The sequence below is a fragment of the Podarcis muralis genome, chromosome 3 (assembly GCF_964188315.1).
Source record: "Podarcis muralis chromosome 3, rPodMur119.hap1.1, whole genome shotgun sequence".
Classification (NCBI taxonomy): Eukaryota; Metazoa; Chordata; class Lepidosauria; order Squamata; family Lacertidae; genus Podarcis; species Podarcis muralis.
This window is the reverse complement of record NC_135657.1, coordinates 79,167,058-79,193,326: the sequence shown is the minus strand read 5'-3', so window position 1 is coordinate 79,193,326 and position 26,269 is coordinate 79,167,058. Positions and strand designations below refer to the sequence as shown.

The window sequence follows — 26,269 nt, the reverse complement described above, 5'->3', positions numbered from 1 at the left end:
TATCGAACATTATCCACACTATTTGATTCCTTATTTCACCAAAATGGCCAAAATCTCCCCCAGCAAGAATGGCACAGAATACCAGATATACAGTACTTATTAAAATATATAGACTATTTTATCCTAAGGACTCAGAGTACCTAATATCTATACATAGTAATAGCTCTTCCTTCTTCCTGCCAGAGGCATCTACATTTGTTCTACTGTCAGATGGAGAGACCACAAACACTTGAGGGGAAAAACTCAGAATGCAAGTGTTGACAAAGTTAACATGGCTACAAGTTATGAATGCCCTGCAGAGGTCAGTTAGCTGTTCATGTGGAACACCACATTGCAATTAGTCAAAAAAGGATTCGTACTGGTGTGAAAGAATCATGCCAACAATGCAGTGATCCATCCATACATGAATGGGTTCAGAAATTCTGGGGCACCCAGAGGCCTCATAACAGACACAATGGGTGGGTCAGCTCAAAGACCTGATGAGATTTCGGATGCCGAGTAGAAGCTAACTGAGCAAAACTCAGTAATCAAGACAACCAGCACTTTTGTTATACAGTGGTACCTCGGGTTAAGTACTTAATTCGTTCTGGAGGTCCGTTCTTAACCTGAAACTGTTCTTAACCTGAAGCACCACTTTAGCTAATGGGGCCTCCTGCTGCTGCTGCGCCGCCGGAGCACAATTTCTGTTCTCATCCTGAAGCAAAGTTCTTAACCCGAGGTACTATTTCTGGGTTAACCTGAAGCGTTTGTAACTCGAGGTACCACTGTATTCCAAAATGCTAAACAAAAGCCTATGGTTGCATTTCTATACAGTTACCACTTAACTCAAAGGAATTTAATCTGAGTGGGCATGTATAGGACTAAGCTATAAATCCACGTGACCCGGAAGTGTCTCTGGACAGCGCTGGCCCCCGGCCTCTTGAGTGAGATGGGCGCACAACCCCAGAGTCTGTCAAGACTGGCCCGTACGGGCAGGGGTACCTTTACCTTTTACCTTTTTATAAATCCAGAACTGTTAAAAACCAATACAGGATATGCAAGTGGAGAGACCCAGGTTTTGTTTTGACTTGTCTGCTGGCTGTTTATGTGCAATTCTTGCGAAGTGCTTCTCAGGGAGAAAACACTTGAGCAACACCTCCAGAGACACTGCAGATTAGATACCACTCCCTTGGCTGTCAATCCTCCTGCGCTATGGAAAAGCACAAGGTTCTTAAAGGCATTATTAGTGTGTTATCTGAAAATCGTGAGGACAGTTCAGCAGTCTGTTTTAGAAAAGGTGGTGGTTGCGAGGGTGCGAGGTTTGAGTTTCTGAGATCAGTAAAAGACGCAAAGCACATTTTCTGAAGACCTCCATAGATGGATGGGCTCAGGAGGGGGTCCCCAAATACTTTCATATAGGGAGAAGGCGCTGCCACCGTGTGTGCATGTGTGTGTGTGGGGGGGGACCTTCCAGTTTCGGGGTGGGGAGAAGGAAGAGAAGCAGGATCGGGGCGAGCGGCCTCCTCCTTCTTCGCCCCCCGCGTCTTCCCAGCGCCGCGTGCCGCTCGAACGCTGAGCAAGGCCTCATTGTGACGCCTCAATGGTTGCCCCTTTGCGAGCGCCTCCGCGCGGCGGGCTCGGCTGAGGGCAAAGGCCGCGGCGGGCGCTGCAGAAAATGGGGTTCTGCAAGGCCGAGGGCACGGGGAAGCTCGTCCTCCGGGTGGGCCTGCTCCTGACGCTGCTGGCCAGCGAGCCCGCGGGCGCCTTCAACGACACCATCTCGGTCGACGTGGCCTTGTCGGAGCCGCTGCTGCATCTGGAGGAATCGGGTGAGCGGCGAGCGGCTCAGCCTGTCGAGCCCGCGGAGGGCGGCCTGCAGAGAGGCGCCCTTTCCCACCAGCGAGAGCCTCCGACATAGCCCAGTCGGCGGCTGCGAAGGGCCGCCTTTGCACCTCCGCCGTCTTCATTGTGCAAACGGGCCTCTGGCTAACCTGCGCGAGGCAATTTTCCAGGCGAAAACGCACCCCTAAGGCAACAGCCCCGCGGCGAGGCTGCTGCTGCTTCTAGCTGCCTCCTCCTCCTCCTCTCTTTTCCCCAGGCCAAGTTCCAGCCTCAGAGGCTCCCCGGCGCTTCCTTTTCGCTCGCTGCGCCGCCCGGCTCCTGCTCTTCTCAGTTCCTTCCCATTTCCCCCCTTGAGAAGCTAGAACGATGTTAGGTCAAAGCGAAGGTGTTTCGCGTGTGGAGCCAGCTGTTTGCCAGGCTGAGTGAGAGTCGCGGGTTTTTTGTTTTTTGAAAAGTCAATGCTTAATCATCCCTCCCTGGGATGCGAGAGCCACGTGCCGTCTTTTATGTCACGAATTGGATGCGCTGTCAGTGCGATAGCGTTGTGCAAGGACTTGCTTTCCAAAAGTGGACCATCCCTCCAAGACTGTGACAGTGTACATATTGCTCCTGGCCCATTCTGAGAACACGATGCTGGACTAGATGGGCCATTGGCCTGATCCAGGAGGCTCTTATTACGTTTTTAACTCTCCGATGATGATTGTTCATGTGTAAAAATGTTTACATAACTTTTCCCCCCCACTACATGTTAGGCTGCAGTTCCATACTGTACACACTTACCCGGAAGTCTGTGCCATTAAACATAATAGGTTTTTTTTCTGAGTAAACATGCATAGGCTTGTACAGTGGCACCTCGGTTTTAGACTATCTCCGTTGACAAACAGTTCAGTTTTCAAATGCTGTAAACCTGGGAATAAATGCTTCGGTTTTCAAACACACCTCAGAAGTCGAACATGCAATGTGGCTTCCGCGGTGTGCAAGATCCTGAAACCTAGCTGCCAGCTATTGAGTGTTAGTTTTTGAACGTTTCAGAACTTGAAAGACTTCTGAAAAAAATTACGTTCGAAAACCGAGGTACCACTGTATTATTATAACATAGCTTTGATTTAGCAAGCTGAAAAGTAAGGCATCCTGCAGTATAATAATGATCTCTACTACATATTTACAATGTGATTCACCAGTCACTGAAATAAAGAGAATGTTGTGCTTTTCAATTTCCCTACTGGACTATATTTAAAAAAATAAATTATGTAGGGATGTACACCCTATTTCTCAAAATCAGTTAATATTTAAATAATGAGATGTGTCCAGCTTGATTTGTTTTAGTATAATTTATTGCTCTGGAAATCCTGGTTTCTTTCCCATTGCTCCACTGAATGAGAAAATGTTACACTTCAGGTGAAAAGCACTGGGGAAGAATTTCATGACTACAGGTGGGTGAGAGTCACCTAATGAACCCTGTCAATGGAAGTCTTGCACATGGGCTTCGGCTTGCACAATGGGGCTTCCCCCCTCCTGCCCCGTCATTCTTCCTGCACCTGCCAAAGTTTGCTCTGAGGGGGTTAGGAGAACCTCCAGAACATCACAGGGGGGAAGGGGTCTTTCCACCCCTCAAGCTGACATGCTTGTGCAGATGGAACATTTGCAATAGCATAATGTTGAATTCCACCCTATATTTTTGTATACTTAACTTACTTCTGTAACCTGCTTTTTGTAACTTGATATCTTTTTCAGAAGCAAATCTGACACAACCCAAGGAAGTAGAATTTGGAGAATGCACGGTTACATGTGGTAAGCAGAAAAGCAGATGGATAAAACATAGTATAATTGGGTGGGTTTGGGGTTTTTTTAAAAAAAAATTAGGAACAATATACTAACATTAGCTGTTGAACCATTGTAATTTGCATGCCCTCATTCACCTTCCATTGATTTCAGTTGTTGATAACTATAATTAACAAAAACAATCCAGTTGATTGTCATTATAAATTTAGGTCAGATCTGTTGTTTTATTAATTTCACAGCCTGCAGGCTCTCTTTTTTTTAAAAAAAGCTCCTTTTGTTTATTGGCTCATGGAGCTGCCTTCACCAGAGTAACAATTTTCTCTATTTGTGAACATCTGCGAAACGTTCAGAAGCTGAAAGACCTCCTGATGCATCTCACAGATGTCTTCCCACATACAATATTTCCAACCCTATAAAGCAAATTTCTTCTCTGCAATAGTGTATGTTGTATTCATCATACAGCTTATTAGCTGTGCTAAAGGTAGCTGAGGTCTCAAAAATGAGTGGAAAGAGTGATCTCCAATAGGGTAACCATTTTCTAGTCGAATATGCCTGTGTTCATGCAGAGCAAATAAAAATAGGATAGTTGTTGCATCTCTGACAATGGCTTCGTTTCTCAGGTAGTTCGCAAGAGAAACAAATGTTCATAAACCTGATGGTTACGCCTTTGTCATCAGAAAGGAAATGTTTACTTCCCCCATCAGTGCAGCATATTTTTTGTTATTTTGTGCCAGTAAACATTTTTAATATTATTCTTATGTTCTTTGTTCCAGTTAATACTTTTTTTTAAGCACAGTTTGCATCCCTTCCCTATTCAAAATTTGAAAAATTTGCAGAATGCTCTCCATTCTGGCAATGTTTCCATACTTTAAGTTACCCACTCCATATATTCACAGGGTTCTTTTAATTATAAATGTAACATTTAAAAAAGAAATATGAACAGTTGGTGTTATAATGAAAGAGTTGCATTCACTGATTGTGTCACTCTCATTTAGAGTGTTATTTTATTTTATTTTAAGGTAGCCACATCTATAATTTGGTCTATAGCAGAGAGGCTACATTGCTGTCCATTCCCCCAAATCTCAGCAAATCCATGTTTCTTTAATACTGCTCCTCCCCTGAAATGTGTAGAAGCCTCTGTTTCATTGCTTTCCCCAGGATATATTTATGGTAATTGTGCAAATTCACAATATCCTTTTGATAATTGTTAGAATTCAGTGTTACCCATGTGCTCTTAGCTTTTTCCACTTTCTTTTCAAAAAATGTTTTATACTATGCTGTTGTTTATATTTTATACAGTATCTTAAAGCACTTTGTACTTGTTGTCTTGCTTTTCTTCATAACAATAATGTCAGATAGATTTGTGCAATTCCCATTTTTACCTGATCAGGAAAGCAACATGATCAACTTGAATTATAACTCTTGTCTCCCTGCTGAAATCCCAAAATCTGGGCTCATCTATACTGATGTCTAATTTGGATAATAAGCTTCCTATATAACATTAATTATTCATTGTCCATGTGACATTCTCTACCAAATCCCACACCATACCAGGGATGCTTCAAAAAGGAGAAGGTGTGAAAAAAATCCAGATTTATGTTGGAAAAGTGGAGGAGAATGTCCTAAAGACAACAGAGAATTAATGGAAGTACATTATCTACATTAAAGAACAGTATGGATGAGCCCTCCATTCAGCTCAACTTAACTTTTACTTTTTCTTATTCATTATTTCATCTTTTTTTACTATGTAGCTGCAAGTTGAACCATTTTTAAATTATCTTCCAGCCATCAATTGTTCTAAATCCTTTTGGCTATGCTTTCTTTCTTCTCAATTTAGCACCTTAACTTAATTGAATTAACATAGTTCTTCATTAACTTCTTCGTTATTATTGATAAAGCTGTCAGATTAGATGTGGTCTAATGCCACTTAACTGCATGCCTCATTAAAGCCCCAACCCCGCCCCCAAAGGTTGACTTGTTAATACCATTTCACGTCCAACCTTCATTGCAAATTACATTGCTAGTTTGAGGGAATTTGAATGAATATCTCAATGGCCATGTTCATTAAAGTCAGTAAACCCAAATACCTTGTTTTTGATGGAGTGCTAAGCCAAGGATCATGTCTTGTATCTCTCCAGCACAAGTGAGGAGGAGCAAAGCTTGTGCATGGTAAGCCACAGTTAATGGCTTGTCATGATGTTCAGATGCGTCCAATGAGAAAATTACCAGGATGGAGGTAAAAATATCCAACTGGCCAGGCAATAAAAGGAGAAAAAGTAACCAAATAGTGAAACACCAAAGGAACTTGAGATCTTCTGAAACAACCTTCTTAGGACTTGAAATTTAAATTTAGCCTACACAAAGGTTGTTGCCCCTGGCCCATATTTGCTTCATGCATCCATGGTTTCACTGCATGAACACAGAATCTGGCATCTCATACAAGATCTAGCCACCTTGAAAATTGATCTAAGTCTATTCCCTGCTCTCTACCCCCGAAGACAAAACCAGGAAAAAGGCCTAGCCAGGGCTATTTTCTCACTTTGAATGCACTTCTCTTATGGATTTGCATCTTGGTCGTACAAGTGTATCTGAAAATATTTTGTAAATATATGACAACTCCAAATTTATTATTCAGGTAGCTGCAGTTAAGGCAACTTTCCTATTGCATTGGTGTAGTGTGGGGGGCACAAGGGCGGTTGCCTCAAGTGCAAAATTCTTCAGGGTGCAAAATTTCAACACCCAGTGCTGCCTTAATACAGCTGCACCCGTCGCTGGGCTCCATTGAAAACGGCTTCTCCATGCAAACCAGGAAATGACCTCTCCAGACAACAGTACAACTCTTCTTTTTTTATCTCTGTGAATATGATCTCCTGGGTGATATAAATACCGTTAGGCAGTTGAATGCGCATGCATACTCCATTCAAGTACTCCACCTTGCCCTGGGCCCTGGCAACCCACACTACACCACTGCCCTGTGGTGTCAGTTACAGAGGATTTTCACAATTTGAACTAAGAGGCAGAAAGTCCTCCCTAGTCAAAGTCTAGTGCTCCTAGTCCCACCATGCTTTACTCCAAATCTGATGAAGCCATCTTTCTGCAATCACAATTCAATCCCTAGGATTGTACTGTTATCCAGAAGTTTGTATCTTCCTGCTTTCAAGGGAATTTGGATAGTGGAAGTAAAAGGAATCATGAACAGCTCGGAGATTGGAGTTGGGGTTAAGAGTGATTGGTGACCCAATAAAAGGAGACTGTCAACTCTCTCTCTCTCTCTCTCTCTCTCTCTCTCTCTCTCTCTCTCACACACACACACACACACACACTGTCCATTTGTCCATCCCTGTTTCAGGACTAAAAGAGAAGGCGTGTCCATTGTTTTCCTTTGTTATAGGTATCTCCAGTATCACCCATTATACACCCATTATGTGAGTTTTTTAAAAATCTCTCTCCAAAACAAGAGAAATGTCTTTAATAAAAATGTCAGTTCATTGCTATATACACCTCTGTTTTCTTAACCTTTGAAATGAGAAATTCTCAGCAGCTTTGCATGATTCTCGTTTTGCAACATTTCCAGTAAGTGTTGTTCGTTCCGTCTGCCACTTGAGGTAATGTTACATGTCATATAAGAAATATTACAAAATATATCAGGTTTTCTAAGCATTTAGGATGCAAAATACCTCCCCACAAGGTTGTTGTTTTTTCATATGCATAGGTTGTATTCTGCTTAGGTCACAAAAGGTTTTTTTCCCCATCTCCATTCCTTATTCAATAAACAAAATATTTCTATAACGGCTGGCAATCTATTCTGTATTTACTGGGACTAAACATACTATTCTCTCCTCCCTCGCATGCCATGCCATTTGAATGAGCTGGGTACACAGTGTTTGGCAGAAGGAAAAAAGAGAAAAGCAAAGAAACACAGCACTTGTGTTGAATATGTTTGTGTTTTTGAAAATAACATGAAGTTCCCAAGTGAAATGTTGATGTCTGAGACCTGCAATTCTTATCTAATCTTAATTACATATAGGTAGTTCTTTTCCCTGTAGGCTGCAACCCTCCACACACTCACTCGGAAGTAAGTGCCCTTTAATTCAGTGGGATTTCTTCCTGAATAAACCTGATAGGTGGAAGTTATCCAGTGCAATCTCTTTTATTATCATTAAAAAAACTTGGATAATTTAAAACTGCTTAAAATGGAAGCTATCATTAACATGTGGCTACAGTAACAATCAGAATTGAGCTCGCTTCAGAAAGCTTTGATTATGTTGATGAATCCACCAATTAAAGCTAGCACCAAGGTGAGACCAATGTGACATCAGATTTCCTTAATTTGCAAGAGTACTTACCTCCTTCCTGAGAAGCCCAAATCCTGCAAGGTATTCAGCACTGTAATTTTCCATTGGTATCCATAAGAGTTAAGGATGCTCAGCACCTGATCGGAATGAGCTCATCAGAGCAAAAATGCTCCAGGCACCAGATGGTTGAGGCTTTGAAAGGCCAGGTTCACAGAGGCTGCAAGCTAGCGTTGATATTTAAATTTTAATTAACTTGTTTGTTTTTAGCAATGCATTAAAATGAAAGCGCATATAAAATTCAACTGAAAGGAGAAAGTTTTTACCTTGTGGAATGGATGGGTTACCATCATCTAAATAGACAATAGTCCCAGGCACAAATGGGTGGTATCTTCTAAATTTTGGTTATAAAGAAGACAACTGCTTTTCTGAAGGCCTTTGACAGGGACCAAAGTGTTTTGATTTTAGAAGGTGAACTTAAAGGAGTATCTACCACAGAGAAAGAGAAATAAACCAAAACACAAACAGACATGTAATGCTACCTTTTTCATCTTGATCAAAGGTATTGGCATTCGAGAAGTTATATTAACCAATGGATGCCCTGGAGGTGAAACTAAGTGTATTGTTCGTGTTGAAGAGTGCAGAGGACCAGCAGATTGTGGATGTGAGTAATGATGTAATGATACCGTTATTCCCAGTTAGCTTCTGTGAATATTCATGCATCATTTCCAAAATGCCATACATTTATTCTGAGGTGGTTTAAAAGTGACATGTCCTGTATTGCTTCTTAGTTAATAGAAGGTTTAAACATAACATGTTCATGGATCACTGCCTTGCCGTGGTGAAGGGGCTTGAAGAACTCAGAGAAGCTATGAACTACGCCGAGCAGGGCACACAAGATGAACAGGTCATAGTGGAGAGTTTTGACCAAACGTGATCCACCTGGAGGAGGAACCGGCAAGCCACTCCAGTATCCTTGCCAAGAAAACTCCATGGACAAAGACAACAGGCATATAAAAGTTATGACGCTGGAAGATGAGCCCCTCAGGTCGGAAGGCGTCCAACATGCTACTGGGGAAGAGCGGAGGGCAAGTACAAGTAGATCCAGAGCTGATGAAACGGCTGGGCCAAAGCTGAAAGGACGCTCAGTTGCGGATATGCCTGGAAGCGAAAGGAAAGTCCAATGCTGTAAAGAAAACTATTGTATAGGAACCTGGAATGTAAGAACCATGAACCTGGGTAAGTTGGAGGTGGTCAAAAATGAGATGGCAAGAATAAATATTGACATCCTGGGCATCAGTGAACTAAAATGGACAGGAATGGACAAATTGAGTTCGGATGACCATCACATCTACTACTGTGGGCAAGAAACCCGTAAAAGAAATGGAGTGGCCCTCATAGTCAACAAAAGAGTGGCGAAAGCTGTACTGGGATGCAATCTCAAAAATGATAGAATGATCTCGATACGAATCCAAGGCAGACCTTTTAACATCACAGTAATCTAAGTTTATGCACCAACTACTGGTGCTGAAGAAACTGAAATTGACCAATTCTATGAAGACTTACAACACCTTATAGAAGTGACACCAAAGAAGGATGTTCTTCTCATTATAGGGGATTGGAATGCTAAAGTAGGGAGGCAAGAGATAAAAGGAACAACTGGCAAGTTTGGCCTTGGAGATCAAAACGATGCAGGGCAAAGGCTAATAGAGTTCTGTCAAGAGAACAAGCTGGTCATCACAAACACGCTTTTCCAACAACACAAGAGACGACTCTACACATGGACATCACCAGATGGGCAGCATTGAAATCAGATTGATTATATTCTCTGCAGCCAAAGATGGAGAAGCTCTATACAGTCAGCAAAAACAAGACCTGGAGCTGACTGTGGCTCAGATCATCAGCTTCTTATAGCAAAATTCAAGCTTAAACTGAAGATGCCAGCAAATATGCCAGCAAATTTGGAAAACTCAGCAGTGGCCAGAAGATTGGAGAAGATCAGTCTACATCCCAATCCCAAAGAAGGGCAGTGCCAAAGAATGCTCCAACTACCGCACAATTGCACTCATTTCATACGCTAGCAAGGTTATGCTTAAAATTCTACAAGGAAGGCTCAAGCAGTATGTAGATCGAGAACTCCCAGAAGTGCAAGCTGGATTTAGAAGAGGCAGAGGAACCAGAGACCAAATTGCAAACATGCGCTGGATTATGGAGAAAGCTAGAGAGTTCCAGAAAGACTTCTGCTTCATTGACTATGCAAAAGCCTTTGACTGTGTCGACCACAGCAAACTATGGCAAGTTCTTAAAGAAATGGGAGTGCCTGATCACCTCATCTGTCTCCTGAGAAATCTCTATGTGGGACAAGAAGCTACAGTTAGAACTGGATATGGAACAACTGATTGGTTCAAAACTGGGAAAGGAGTACGACAAGGCTGTATTTTGTCTCCCTGCTTATTTAATTTATATGCAGAATACATCATGCGAAAGGCTGGGCTGGATGAAACCCAAGCTGGAATTAAGATTGCCGGAAGAAATATCAACAACCTCAGATATGCAGATGACACAACCTTGATGGCAGAAAGTGAGGAGGAATTAAAGAACCTTTTAATGAGGGTGAAAGAGGAGAGCGCAAAATATGGTCTGAAGCTCAACATCAAAAAAACGAAGATCATGCCATCACCTCCTGGCAAATAGAAGGGGAAGAAATGGAGGCAGTGAGAGATTTTACTTTCTTGGGCTCCATGATCACTGCAGATGGTGACAGCAGCTACGAAATTAAAAGACGCCTGCTTCTTGGGAGAAGGGCAATGACAGGCCTAGACAGCATCTTGAGAAGTAGAGACGTCACCTTGCCAACAAAGGTCCGCATAGTTAAAGCCATGGTTTTCCCAGTAGTGATGTATGGAAGAGAGCTGGACCATAAAGAAGGCTGATCGCCGAAGAATTGATGCTTTTGAATTATGGTGCTGGAGAAGACTCTTGAGAGTCCCATGGACTGCAAGAAGATCAAACGCATCCATTCTTAAGGAAATCAGCCCTGAGTGCTCACTGGAAGGACAGATCATGAAGCTGAGGCTCCAGTACTTTGGCCACCTCATGAGAAGAGAAGACTCCCTGGAGAAGACACTGATGCTGGGAAAGATGGAGGGCACAAGGAGAAGGGGGTGACAGAGGACGAGATGGTTGGATAGTGTTTTCGAGGTTACCAACATGAGTTTGACCAAACTGCGGGAGGTAGTGGAGGACAGAGGTGCCTGGCGTGCTCTGGTCCATGGTGTCACGAAGAGTCGGACACGGCTAAACGACTAAACATCAACAAACATAACATGCAATTTATAATAATTAAATGATAATTCCTCTAACCACAGTCTGTTAGTGGAGGTGTTCCTAATATTTTGAGGTGTACAATAATGTTTAAGTATTGGTACAAAGTGACTTTTAAAACTATGTTCTGCAGGGGGTAAACCAATTTCTGAAAGTCTTGCTAGTGTGAAGATACCGTGTATTTTTGTACCTCCAGAAAATCGATTTCAATACATTTGGAAAATGTTGATTCCAGACCAGGTAAGTAATCTAGTTCCATCCTGTGCAATGTATACTGAACTGATTTTATTTATAACGATTCCACATAAACTTAGGCTTCCTAGAGTGTATTTATTTGCATATAATATTGTAGATTTATAGATGCTAGAATTTAATTAAGCTTTGGAGGTGTCAAAGATAATTTATTTGGAGGAAATAGCCAGAGCCTAGTGTGTATTTTCGGGCATTGCAAGGGGTGTGATAGACCCACCGATAAACTTCTTCCTGGGACATTCCTGTTGGACATTGTAATCCTAGTCCAATCAACAAATGTTAATGAAGTCAGGCAAACTTTTTTTGTGAGGTGACCATCTTTAGCTATAAGGTGCTCAAAGGAAATAGGTGTTAGAAAGGGAATTTATGGAGTCTTCCTCTGTAGATAAACAGAGCTTAGTTTAGGGAAGGGGTTGGCAGTGATGTAACCAGGAAGCAGCAAGGGGTAGCTAAGCTGATATGTGCCCTGCAGAGCAGGAGAGGTTGCAGAGGAAGGATGCTGATGCTACTATGGAATAAGCTGGCATGTTTTAGAGTGCTGCTGCGAGCCCCTTCATTGAAGCTTCAGGTTGTGTATACGTGTAAATAAACCATATATCATAAAGACACTGTAGCCTCCGTTGTGCCTCATTGCCAAAAGAAACACAAACCCTGGTTTAGTGCCAAGACTCCTGGAATCTTGTGCACCGTTCATTAGAAATTGAGGTGGCGTGGAACAATATTAATAGATATTGGAGCTCACCTTACGCCAGTGACTCTTGCATTACCATGTGCTCTTTTTTCTTCTACACTTGTATACCATGGAAATGGATAAAATTGTCCTTCCTTAATCAAATTCTGAGCCTTAACTACTCCCAGAACAGGGCATGGAAGGGGAGAGGGCATGGCAAGTTACAAGAAAGCCATTGCTTTCTGACATTTCCTAGAAAGAAATCTGCTTATCACGTCATCATGCAATTCCTTTCTTAATTTAAAACAATATTGATGAAAGAGGCTTTCCATTTAATTGGTCCCACACAGATTTGGTGTTTTTCAGAGAAGAATTAACAATCGTCCAAAATTTATGGGTCACCCGACATTGCCTATCCACTGAAGAACTGAAGGGGGAAATAAAAAGTTGGGAATTACAGATAGTTTATGGTTTAGGATATATCATGAGGGATCACTGAAGCACCAAGAAAGAAAGAAAAGCCCCCCCCCCCAATTGTCACATAGTACATACCTTATTATGAGATAATCCAACTTTGTCTTTTTTGTCACCTTTGAATTGATAGCAATCACTCATTCTTCCTAATGATTCAGCTATTCTGGAGGTACACAGAGATACCCACCCCGTTGCGTTTGAGTGCGATACAATAGAAAACGATGAATTGATTGCATCTGTAAAATATACAGTGTACACAACAGCTGGTAAGTTCATGGAAGTTCATAAATATTTAGTCAGACGTTGCTTGTGTTAAATTAATCTTTATGAGAAGATCTTCACTCTCCACTTGTAGTTTGCAAACTACAAATGGAGCAATCCGGTAAACATGTGATGTTTCTTGTACTCTGCAGGAAGCGGAGGCCGGAGGGAATAGTCTCTATGGCGCAGACTCCATTAAAATGACTGGGCAATGTGCTCACTGCCAACACTTGATGCACTGCACCCATATCAAGCAGACTGTTTTGGAAAAGCAGTGTTTTAATTGAAAAACATATATGCTGATTTATTTTAAAACTTCCTTATCTGTTAATTTGTTACTGTACTGCATTAATCTGCATATCTTTTGTGCTTTCCCCCCTCACTGATTTCAAAAGACAGAAAGATCAGGCAGTTTAACAGAAGCAGCTGTTGACACCTTGTTCAGTTCTCCCCAGGCCCTCTGTTGTAATCTTTCAATGCCGCAGAGTAAGGATTTAACTGATGTACTTCTTGCAGCTGTCATCTTGAATTTTACCACTCAGAGTAGATATCAGTTCCAGAGCTTCAAAGAACCCCATCAGCATGAGAATATCATAATTTCCCCCCATTTCTCCCACAAGAGTTCTCTCCCCTGTGCTATTGCAGTTAAAATACCCGTGTCACTGGGTTGAGGCAGCAGTGGTTATAGGGGTTCCTGAAAAGGGGTTCTCTTAAAATCACCATCTTATCAACGTGAAAATGATTGATATGTATGTCTGTTTGCAAGAAAGACATGTCTATGCGGAACAGAAATCTCCTTATGAGAACACACCCATAACTGAACTTTGTGAAATGGAAAATGGCCTTCAACAAAAACTTAAAAGAATCACTACGCAATTAGATATATATGATTGTATTGTTGTCAGAGGGATAACTTTTCTGTGGAAGCTATGTTATATGATGTCATTGTTGTTTTTATTCTGGTTTTAGGATTGTATTTTTTTAAAATATTGTTTACATTTGTAGGGCCTGTTCCATTTGCTGGTCTTTTGTTTACCCCTTATTTGCTAATTGTAAAAATGTGTTTTTTAAAGTAAATAGCTAAAATTCAGGGCGGCCCAACTTTTCGTACCAAGTGGGCTGAAAGAGTACGTTGACATGGAACCTGCTGGCTGCACAATACCTTCTCACGTGTGTGTGCGCGCGCTATGCAAAAATCACAATGTGGGAAAAACCATGAAGCCAGCCAATGCTTCTCTCAATTCCTGCAGCTCCTGTTAACTCTGCTGGCTCAGCTCTCCCCTGCCTCCTAGAGGAGGCAGCAAATCACAAGAGCAGGCGTCGGCAACAATCACGATGCAGGAAAAACCGTGAAGCCAGCCAATGCCTCTACATAGCTCCATCCTTATTTCAGACTTCATGATATATTGGTCTATCACAATGTTTAGCTGGTGATATATTGTGATGTTGCAAACCAGATATCGCCCAGCTCTAATAGGTATTTTGAAGTTATGTACAACGTTTTTTTCATCAGTCCTTGATGACATTAGTTTAAAGGATCTGGTAGCAAATGGCATAATTTAAGTATTTGACAGAGTGGACTAAATTTACTTTTAAAAATGAGGGAAATTACCCAATGCCCTATTTTGATGCAGTGTTGTCTTGTGTCTTGTGCTTTGTTTTCTTTGTTGCTTTTCCTTGGTTGACTGTCCTTTGAATTTGTGCCATTGCATAGCTGTACCTTCGAGACCCATGCTGGATCTCTGAACCACAGAATCTGTAAGGAGCAAGCAGTTGCTAAGGCCTGACTCTCAATAGTATCCACCTGTCTCTGGTTTCTGAAGGAAAAAGCAGCCTGTAATTCCTCTTAATTAAGGCTACCTCGATCTCAAAGCATAAACCGAAAGGGCAAACATAGGTGAATAATTACTGGGACTAGAGAGGGATGGGGAATATTTCTCATGGATGTTTCTCCTTCTAAAGCCTACAGGTTCCAATATATATTTTCTTCTCCATTTGATTGAAATGAAGATCAAGGCTTTCCCTATACTCTGCTAAAAAGAAATAGGAATGGAATATCAACATACATTGGCTGAAATTAGTTACTATGAATTCTCAAATTCATGTTGATGGAAATTAGGGATAAAACAAGGAATTATTTCCCCTGTTACTATCTGGTGCTATTTGATAAACTGGTTGCTGTTAAGAAAGACTGTATAATGGGCTACTTTTATCAATGGTCTGAGCCAGTAGGTCTTTGCTTATCTTCTTGTTACTGAGTAACTCATGAATCCCAGAGACCAGTAAAAAGCATTGTTTGGTCAGCTTCAAAATGCATTTAATCTGGGCTGCTGTGTCTTCATGGATAGAATGTCAGCCCTCAACTGTTGAGCTGTGTCTATTGGCTTCTTCTGATCCTTGCTCACATATTCCTGTCCTGAGCATTTGCATTGATGCGTCAGCTTGTGAAGCTAGTGCACATCCCTGATGGTGTATGTCATTTTTCATGACACTTCGGTGGTGTTGCCATTGGTACAGCCCCATCCTAAACATTTGTGTGTCTGCAAAGCTGAGAGCCATCATCTCTTGAAATGAAGAGTTGGGAGGTGGAGAAGAAAACTGGATTATCAGAACAATCTGCTATCAGAACAGAGCTGCTTTGGGCTCTGTTCTGTTGCTAATGGTTCTTCATACCATTAGGACCCCTATAATGACATTAGCTTGGAAACTGAATCTAGGCTCAATTGCACACTCTGCAAATAGAATCTCCTTTCGGAGGAAAGAAGGCAGGAATTAATTCAAGTGATGACATCTTGCATTAAAAATCGAGGGCTTCTTTTTTTTTAAAAAAGGAACTATAGGAGGGATGGTACTCAGGTGGTGTGTAAATGATATAATGTTGTGCCTGGTGGGAAACTTTCCTATAAGAGATTATAACTCTGTTCTTGCTCAAAATGTGTGTTGCAGCAATTTTTAGTGTAGTTTTGGAGACAACAGGGAGATGAGTGGATAGGTGTGTCAAAAGAGCAGGAAGAATCTACATGAACAATTGCTCCAGTTTCTAAGGGGTGTATGTGTGTGTTAGGATAAAGTTGGTATAAACTAAGAGCTATCCTTAAGGAGTATTTTGCACAGGATGATTCGTTTCTCATTAATGCTCTATTAATTCCTCATCATTGGTGAGGTTCTCTGTTTGGTTTTCAGCAGAGACCTAGGCTCATAGGTCCTGGTTCTTCTCAGCAGAAATTGGAAACCCCACCCTCCATGTCTTTTCAACTTCTTCTGGCTATTGCAAAGAAAATCACCATAATTGTTAATGGTATTCTGCATCAGGCAACCTTTCTACTGCACGGTTGCTCTGTTCCATACTCCAGCCTATTTTGGTTCTTAGCTTACTTCTGACAAAACCAGTGACATAAGGCAGTTTATTCATGTTTTCTGATAATAGTTCTGCGTGGGAGGGAGTGTGTTGTAAGTGAAGGGGATTATTCGCCTCCTCTTGCCATGGGAAGAGACAGCCAGACAAGATCCAGAGCGTGCTCCTTGTGCCATCACCCGTGTGAGCGAGTGAGTGTGTGTTGGCAACAACAGGGGAGGAGGTGGAGGCAGCAGCTGGCCAGTTTTCAGAAGGACAGCATCACCCACATGAACGTGATATCCAGTTGACTGTGCAGAGGCAATTTTTGTAGAGTAGCTTTCATTCAGGTCATTTCCTGCGCAGGCAGGGGCTATGGCATTGCAGCGCATTGCCCTGTGAAGTGCAAGCAACTTACTCAGAATGATGCTCAAGAAAGAGCATGTTCTCAGTAAACTGCTCCAAGAAGATAGCAAGAGAAGGGCCAAAGCACATGTTAAATTAGCTCCCTACCTGCATCTTTAGAGGGCCAGGGGTGGCCCTCTTTGCGCCTCCTATTATTCCAGTTCACCTTTAGCCCCTTACACTTCCAGTTTGTGTTTGTGTCTCCTACACTTCCATGGCAACCTTATTCTTATGCAAGTCAGCACCTAGTTAAGGACAAAGGCTAATATAACCCCTCCTTCCCATGCTAGCATTCTGGTTTTTAAGAAACTTGAAAGCACAGATATATATATAGAGAGAGAGGGAGCGTGCTATTGTAACATGTAGTTTGGCCTTAAGATCGTCTTGCCTCTGAATAATGTGACACATCAAAATGTGTTTGGCAAGCCATATTGTTCTATATTTTCTGTTTTGAGCACATTGTTGTGTTGCTGCCTCCCCCTTTCTGTCTCATTTTCCTTGTGGGGCTGCAGCCGCCTCCTTTTCTATTCAGGATGGAGTTAACACACTAAAATTGAGCTTATATAGAAAACATTGGTTTGTTTCCAGTAATGCAGTCTTTCCCATGCTATCCCTCCTCTAAAGATAAAAGAATTCTAATGATTTTGGAACAAAAAGTCTGTCTTGGCATTCTGTTCCTTTTAAGAGACCTGACGTCATTTGCACAAGGGGGGGGGGAGTTTACTTTGAACTGTGAGAATGCAGTATTGTGAACTAGGTAGTGTTGCAAACTAGGTCATCTTGCTTGCTGGATTATTCCACGGTATTTACAGTAGTGTTTAGAAGCAGGAATTCATTATGCTATATTCTGTACTAGCAGACATTTCCTGCCTCCTGCCAGAATCTCAAGCCTTTGGAGGCCTTAAGAAAAGGGTTTAGGAGAATCTCTGTGTAATATTGTATGGTTATAAATCCTAGTTCAGAAACAGAAAGGATTGTGTTCTGCTAGCACACTCGATTGTTTGTAGCAGCTCAGAAAATATATACTACAGGTGAACACTATTTTATTTGATACCTTGGTGCAGGGAGGTATGCTCACAATGAATTTTAAAATTAAGTTTTATTTGTGAGCTGCATTTAAAATATTGAGAGGCAGGGTAAAAATCTACCAAACAAACAAACAACATGTTCAGAAGAAGTTAAATGCAGCAACCTTCTGCCTAACTGCTCACCTGGTTGCCAGACAGCAAGGAATTCCCTGCAAGTGGGTGAGGTTGCCTCCATGCTACCTGCTTAATGAGCATTAAGCCTCATTTGTTTGCGGAGAGATTAGACAGGGCCTGCTATTTAAGGAGCATTCATTCTGATCTGTTGGTGGGGAGCTTACACTACAGTTGCACCAAGCAAGTGTTGTCCCACAATTCCTGGCGCATTTCCCTATCGCTTTCCTTTATTGCAAGAGGTCTGCTGAGGAGGGGGCTTGCAGGAGGCTGGCGGAGGGCTAGGTTACCCTGTCTCTTCCTCTGCATTTCCATGCTGGTCCCAGTGCAGGGGACAATTTATTCCTTCTCTGCCACCCTGTTCAGTTTTTGTGCTGGCCATGGTGGAAGGGAAGCACCTTCCTCCACAACCTGCATGGAAACACAGTGCCACCCCTCCAGCGCTAGCTCACTTGGCAGAAGGCAATTCCCTGTCCCCACCTCCCTGAAAGGAAATGCAGGATACTAGGGTTCAATCAGGCTAGTAACAAAAAAATAAAATAAGAGTGCGTTAATAATATTTGTGGGCTTGTTTGCATGGTTATGGTGCAGCCGTCCTGGAGCTATCACTTAAAAATAAAAACAGAACAGCAATACATAAAAGCAAAGTAAGCTGTGCATAGGAAACTAGGTTGTCCTGAGAAGGCTAGAGTGCAACTGCTCATGCTTTCTGCAGCCATGTAGTTAGGTGAGCATCAACCACAGGAAGGCTTTACCTGTGTTTTTTTTTTTAATGCCTTATTCTTTGCCACATTTCTTTCCACCCCATGGTGACCAACAGTGATATGTATGACAACATGGTGGTGCTGGTTTTTAATTCACCTTCCACCAAACCAGGGCAGCTCCACTAGTAGGTGAAAATAATCATCGCTAGGTATGATGTCTGAAAGCTTCCTTGGCTGATTTATCTGGTTTCAGGAACTATGTCATCAGCTGGTGGATACCACATTTTCCGAGAGTTGCTTTGCTCAGAGGCATTATTTGGACCTACCCCTTTAAATCTTACTGTTTCAATCTGCAGCTAAATTTTATTACTTCTGATGATCAACATTTTATTTACATAAGCTATCTTAACCTTACACTCATTAGCATGTTATATAAGAGCATTTTAAAGGTCCACTGCAATATACTGTGTCTCTTTTGTAAATAGAAGTGATGTTCTAAGTTCTTGTGCTTATTTACTTGTTTAGTTCCTCCATATGTCGATTCTTTGAAATTTCTGCTGCTGTGCTCTTAATCTTTCCTGGTGTGTTGCACTCTTTCAAACTGTGCACAGGGATGGTACATAGTAGTGAAATAACAGTTTTGCTTAAGGTTATAGTGCATAATGGTCTGCCTTGTGATGCCTGCCTTTTAAAAGATGCACCTTTTGTACAATTTAGAATTGCTTTCTTATGTCACAGAAAAATGTAGTGGAGATTTGTATAAAACATACAAGGCATTTTTAAAAAGAACCTTTTTTATTTTCATCCTTTTCAAAATTCTGTTTACCAACATTTCCATAATAACAGTTTTGCCTTTCTTTAGAGTTGGAAACAAGAAGGTTGAAGAAGCCAAATACAGATATAGTTTTGGTGTTTGTCCTCATAACTGGAGTTATTGTTTGTGTTGGCGTGGTCTTTGCAATAATCTTCATCATCCTTAATTGGTAGGTAAACAGTGTTAAACTGAAACAGACTTTGCAGTTGGGTAACAACGAACTGTCACATTATGGCTGCAACAAGCACCATACCTTTTAAAGCAAATTACATCACCCAAAGAATCCTGGGAGATGTAGTTTAAGGGGTGCTGGGAATTGTAGTTCTGTGCAGGGCAAACCACTGTTCCCAGGATTCTTTGGGGGGGGTGTCATGTGCTTTCAGTTTATGGCATTTATGTTGTAGAAGCCAAGTACAGTACTGGTCAGGAGATTGTATATGATGATGTAAGAACTCCAGAAATTATATGCAGTACAGTACAAATATTTTGTGTAAAAGGAGGGTACTAGGGCAGACATACACTCTGGCAATGAGGCGTGAAAGCAGGCTTTCTAACGGTGCCACCTACAAGCATCTCCATACTTTAGGTGGGAAGACTAGAACAATCCACACATAGTTGCTTGGTGCAAAATGACATTCGTAGCAAGAGGTGCCCCACTCAAGAATCTGTCTCCCAGAGCAATTGTTTTATGTAACCTCTTTTATAAGGCTGGCCAGGGGCTTCTAGATGCAGTTAAAGGTAAAGGGACCCCTGACCATTAGGTCCAGTCGCAGACGACTCTGGGGTTGCAGCGCTCATCTCGCTTTATTGCCAAGGGAGCCAGCGTACAGCTTCCGGGTCATGTGGCCAGCATGACTAAGCCGCTTCTGGCGAACCAGAGCGCACAGAAACACCGTTTACCTTCCCGCCAGAGCAGTACCTATTTATCTACTTGCACTTTGACATGCTTTCGAACTGCTAGGTTGGCAGGAGCAGGGACCGAGCAACGGGAGCTCACCCCGTCACAGGGATTCGAACCGCCAACTTACTGATCGGCAAGTCCTAGGCTCTGTGGTTTAACCCACAGCGCCAACCACGTCCCTTCTAGATGCAGTTATGAATCTGGTTTAGCTGGTAACAAACAGTAAAGGATAGGTGAAGCTGCAAAACTAGCAAAGGCATTACAAACAAAACAAAACCCTGAGGAGACCATTAAAGGGGAAGAGGAACTGTTCCAGATACAGGAAGCATCATGGCAGATTGAAAGCAGAAAAATGGAAGAAATGAATAAAGGAAGCTGCTGGTGGGGAAATTGGCTCATGAGGCATGGAAAGGGTGAGAAGTAGAATAGGAGGAAACGAGAGAAGAGAGCATTAGAAGTGGAGAGGTCAAGAGTTTAAATGCCAGTACTGTATCTAGAGTGACATTCGAAGAATGGTTGAAAAGCATTGCTTTCATTTTAATGTGATAAGGTTTGTGCTATAGTATGTTGTATGTTTGGCTGAAGACTGAAAAATCTCTCTTTTTTAGAGAGATAAAGGGGAAAGATGATGCTTTGCATGGCTCAGTCTTAGGTGGACCAATTGCCCGATCCAGGGCTTGTCCCCACTTCTTCTTGTCCTACTGCTTGCAACCCCTGCTCATCGAAAACCACTATTTAGTGCTCAGTCAGAGCAAACAGCTATTTAGGTTTTCTCCAGATTGATGTTTGCTCTGATTTAGCACTAAAAAGTGGGGTTTTCCTGGGAAAGGAGCAGGGCGAGGGGGAAACCACTCAAACCCACACATGGGACAAGTGTGGATGAACCTTTGGTATAAGGCGGCTTCATCTGTTCCATTACTCATAGTGCATACACTCCTCTGGTGAACAAGGTTTAGAGGTAGAACCGTTTTCTGACCAGAAGTCAAGAACAGGGCAGAAGAAAAGCTTGTATACACCATTGGAAGTGATGCAACAGTTAACCATAGCTGTCAACTTTTCCCTTTTCTTGCGAGGAATCCTATTCGGAATAAGGGAATTTCCCTTTAAAAAAGGGGAAACGTTGACAGCTATGCCCTTAACCTTTATTCAAGACTTTAAAAAAAGTATTTTCTGTCTCTAGCCTGCTTTTTAAAAATGACACAAAGACAGGTGGCGTTTGTCTTATGATCTGGTTGCGGCTTATCTCGTAGGGCTGCTGTCAAAATGTTCTGGCAAACAAAAGTTTGGCGAAGCAGAGAGGAGCCAAGCTCAAGTTCATTGAGGACGTCATCGGGACAGTTCACCGCAGTAGACCAGATGTCGCAACTAGACAACAATGCAGGAGAACCGGTTTCTACTTACCAGGAGTGGACTGGACCAACAAGAGTCAGCGAAGGGGGAGGGGGAGGAGGAGAAGGAGGAGATGCAGACAAGGGGAATTACTAGAAAAGAGAGATTATTTTAGAAAAGGGAGAGATTAAAGTATACTCGATATATTAAGAGTACCAGGTCTGAGAAGTGCTTTTTGCCGCTCTGATTAAGCTTGGTTGTGAACATTGAGACAGTAGTGGGAAACAGCATCAACCAGACTTAAGGACTGATTTCTGCTGTCAAGATTAGTCTGGTTCATCAGGAGCCTCTGCCTTTCTGTGCTGTTGAAAAGCCAAAGTGAGATGTTTTCACATACCCAAACTCGCACAATAAAATACATTGACACTCCAGTTCTTAATATCTATGCTGGTGTATCTGTCTGTGACATAGTTCATGCTTTGTGAGATGGTGAAAGTGGAATTAGGCTAGAGCTCCAAACCCTGATCCACACTGGTAGAGGGGGTTAAGATCCAGAAGACATCTCCACCTGCTGGCCTTGAAATTATGGTGCAAGCAATGCTCTGAGATGGGGTCCCTGTGCTGTGCCATCCTGGTTGGGGGGGGGTGGGGAGCAGGGTTTCAGAGGGCTCCACCATTTCTTACTGCCCCCATTGCTTCCTGGCCAAGACTTAAGATCACTCTGTTATTGACTGATACTCCAATAAATTTCATGCTGGTACAGGTGCATGCAGACCATAATCAAGCACAGCTCTTTGCACCTTTTAAGCCCATTAAAATCAATGGGTCTAAATTTCATATATATTTACAATTTCCAGTTATACATTTTCCACAATAAAATATCCAATAAGATAGTACATTCATTGGCTTCTCCTCCTTCCATTGTTCTTTTAATTTTCCCATTATTCCTTCATATTCTATTCCAACCATCTAATTCCCCCCCCCCCTTTACATATTACCTCTACTTACTGTCAGTCAGGCATCCCCAGACTCAGCCCTCCAGCTGTTTTGGGACTACAATTCCCATCATCCCTGACCACTGGTCCTGTTAGTTAGGGATGATGGGAGTTGTAGTCCCAAAACATCTGGAGGGCCAAGTTTGGGGGTGCCTGCTGTAGATACTGTTGAATTTACCTTAATCCTGCTAACTTTTTTACACACACTTGTTTACAGTTATTTTCCAGATACTCCACAAATATTTTCCATTTCTCTATGAACTCTTCTTGTTCTCTTATTCTGCTTTAGACCTGCTAACTGCATACTCCATCCTTTTAAGATGCCATTCCTCCTTTGGGACCTTTCCCACCCTCCATTTTTGGGCTAACAAAATCCTAGCTGCTGTAGTTGAATACATACTTTTTTCTGGCCCCTGGGAACTTCTGTCTGCACTATTCCTAGACGAAATGTCTCTGGTTTTTTTTCGGGGGGGGGGGGGATGTTCTTTTAAACAATTTTTTCATCTCATTCTAAATCATTTCCCAATAATCCTTAACTATTCTTCATGTCCACCACATATGATAAAACATTCCTTCTGGTTCTTTATATTTCCAACACATACCTAATTCAGATTTGTACATATTTGCTAATTCACTCGGCATTGGGTACCATCTATATATCATTTTCATGTCATTTCCCTTCACAATGGGTCTAAATTTCAGTTGGAATACAGCACTGACGTTTAGCAGCCTACACAAAGTACATTTCATATCATGTCACTTGTCCTGTCATCAACCTTCCTTACTTTCCTGAAATGTTAAAACCTCAGGGAAGTCTGAGTACCATAACTTTAGTTACTGCAGAAGAGGGAGCAATGTTACACGTTTGCAAATTGAGGCAAAAAGATTTGTGCTTGAAAATGACTGTGTAGGGGAAAGGAAATAAACCTTGTATTCTCAATTTCCTTTAATAAATTCCCTTTTCTGGCACCACATTTTTATAGATCAAGTTGAGCCCCATTTTGAATTCATGGCTGCAGAACTGTTAAATAGTAAAACTATATCACATATTTTTCAGTTTTATAGAAAGCAAAACTTCTGGGGGGAGGGAGGGAGAGAATAGGCTGTTGAAAGTAGCAACCGTTGACATTTAATGGGGACTCAGAGTAGCTCCAGCATTAACAGCTGTGCTGGAAATTTTATAAAAGAGTTTATGCCAAATACACAAAAGTATAGACAGAACTGGTTTTCAATAACCAGAAAGCTCATTATTAAACATTTGTTCATTTTTTAAAAAGGGAGCTCATCGAAGGAAAAACACATAAGGTTTATTTCCAAAGTTCAGATATTTGTGCAGATGTTCTAATTGCACCCCCTGCGTCTCTTTAAAAGAGCTTATCAACATTTTTTCATAATTGTATGTTTTTGGTTTCTTTTTAAAGAAAAAAAGAAAAGAAAAGAAAAATGAACACTAACCATTACTTCTCATAGAACTCTGTATTTAAAACTGGCAACTATTTGAATCACTGAGATGGGCAATGCTTTATTGTGTTATTGAGGAAAAGCATCCTAAAATCTAAAGAGAAAATGTAGATAAGAAAGCAGCCCAGAATACAATGGTGGCAGCGCTGTCCGCTGCTCCATTAGTCAAGGCCAAAGCTTTTTATTTCACTTGCTGTTCAATGTCAATGCAATTTTCTATAATATTTTATCTTGTTAAATGTTTGTGGTTGAAGGAGAACTGTGCACTAAAAGAAATAATTAAAATGGCAAATATACAAATTATGAATCCATTTTGTACAAATTTCCTGATATTAATAGGCTGCTGAACTTTGTATTTGCAAACTCTGACAAATGTACAGAAGGTCATCGTAACTTTTGAAAAGGGAAATGAAGGATGGGGTGGGCGGGCTGATGGGGCTTGTAGCCCAAAATATCTAAAGGGCCCAAGATTGTAGAAGGGTGTTTTATGCCAACACACACACCCCTCCGCAAAAAATAATAATAATACTTTAATAGAAATAGCATTTGTTTTGTTTTGCTTTTTAAGAACTGCTAACGATTCAAAAGCACAAAACACCCCTCAGGTTCTTGTTGGGAAATCCCACAGTTTGTAAATGTGTGTATATGGATGATTATACACCACCTGATGGAAACACACATAGAACACACCTTATCTTTTTTCTTATTAAAATACTTATAAATATACTTCACCTATACAGATACCAGTGCAGGTAAAACATATGTTTTTTGTTTTTTTAACCATATATATACTAGGCCAGGGGTGCTTTACTGTTTTGATCCAATTCTGACGGAATAAAGCACTTGAACAATGAAGCCAGTGCGCTATGTCTATAGCATGCTACTATGGGAAAACCCCAGTTTAGCCATTCTCCATTTCCCTTGTCAATTAAACAATTATACTTACCAGGATCAGGGCCAGACATATCATGAGGCAGGGTGAAGCTGCCATACCAACAGCTCATAAGGGAACCAATTAAGTTGTTTGTTTGTTTGTTTGTTTGTTTGTTTGTTTATAATGCAACAGGTGCTTGTTGGATTTTCACCTCACCTTGACCCAAGATGCTATTCATTTTGTCCGAAGACGGGGTAACCTCAGCCAACAAAATACCTTGGGCTAGCCCAACTGCAGCCCACCTGCCCTGCATTGACCCACCTGTGTAATCTTATCTGGATTGACATAATCTTACTGGGGCTGACAAGGTTATAAGGGCAACTGTGCAGACCCTGTGGTCTGTATAACAGCCTTCCAGATAAGGATATAATCTTTCCAGTTGTGAATTACAGACCCCATCTGAACTTGAACATATCAGTGTAGATTTTTGATCATTCCCTGTTTCTTGGGAGGGAGGAAGTGGGACGATCTTTTTGAAATTCACAGCTTGTCTGTATATGATCTGCTCTCTTTCTCAGGAAATTGAGGAAATATTAAAATATTTTTAAGTTCATAATGTATGAGCCAGTTTCACTAAAAGTGTGATCTAATGGCATAAGTGATGGAAATAATTTTTTTCCTTGACAGTTTTTATGCATTCCTAGCTTAAAATGAAATCTTAATGATGAATCCGAAAGATTTTCATTATATTTTATTACTTCATTTAGTCAAAGACATTTAACAAAATACTAAGGAATAAACCGGGGGAGGGGTGTTCCCCTGTGGTGCCTTGTGCCATTGATTTCTTTCCAAAAAGACAGTATTAAAAACCACATGCTCCATAAAATGAAGGAAAGTTACAGTTGAAAGCAGATCTCATTTTGTATTATTAGTGGCGATATTTTCTCCAGTGTGATTAAGATTCAGGGAGCATTTCCTTTGTAAATCAAGGAACAGTTTCAGCTAAATGTTTAATGAAATTTGCAGTATTCTGTGTTGCCTGTGCAATTAATTAGTGCTATGAATAATAGGAAGTCAGAATCTCACTTACTTAAAAATAAAATCTAGATTTCCAAAGTAACTGACAATTGTTGCATTTGCTTTTCTGTAATAGTGAAATTGTAGACATATCTCTTCAGAAGTGAAATCCTACTTTGTTGTTGTTTAGTCGTTTAGTCGTGTTCGACTCTTCGTGACCCCATGGACCAGAGCACACCAGGCACTCCTGTCTTCCACTGCCTCCCGCAGTTTGGTCAAACTCATGCTGGTAGCTTCGAGAACACTATCCAACCATCTCGTCCTCTCTTGTCCCCTTCTCCTTGTGCCCTCAATCTTTCC

The 26,269-nt window shown here is 41.5% G+C and overlaps 1 protein-coding gene across 1 annotated transcript; it reads left to right on the top strand.

The window, feature by feature from the left end:
• Positions 1-1,654: 1,654 nt before the first annotated feature.
• SPACA1 (sperm acrosome associated 1) lies at positions 1,655-23,025 on the top strand. Its single transcript, XM_028722944.2, has 7 exons — positions 1,655-1,808; positions 3,556-3,612; positions 8,458-8,559; positions 11,353-11,459; positions 12,746-12,881; positions 19,381-19,501; positions 21,484-23,025. The coding sequence occupies exons 1-7, from the start codon at positions 1,655-1,657 to the stop codon at positions 21,716-21,718; spliced, it is 912 nt and encodes a 303-aa protein (XP_028578777.1). The 3' UTR covers positions 21,719-23,025.
• Positions 23,026-26,269: the final 3,244 nt, after the last annotated feature.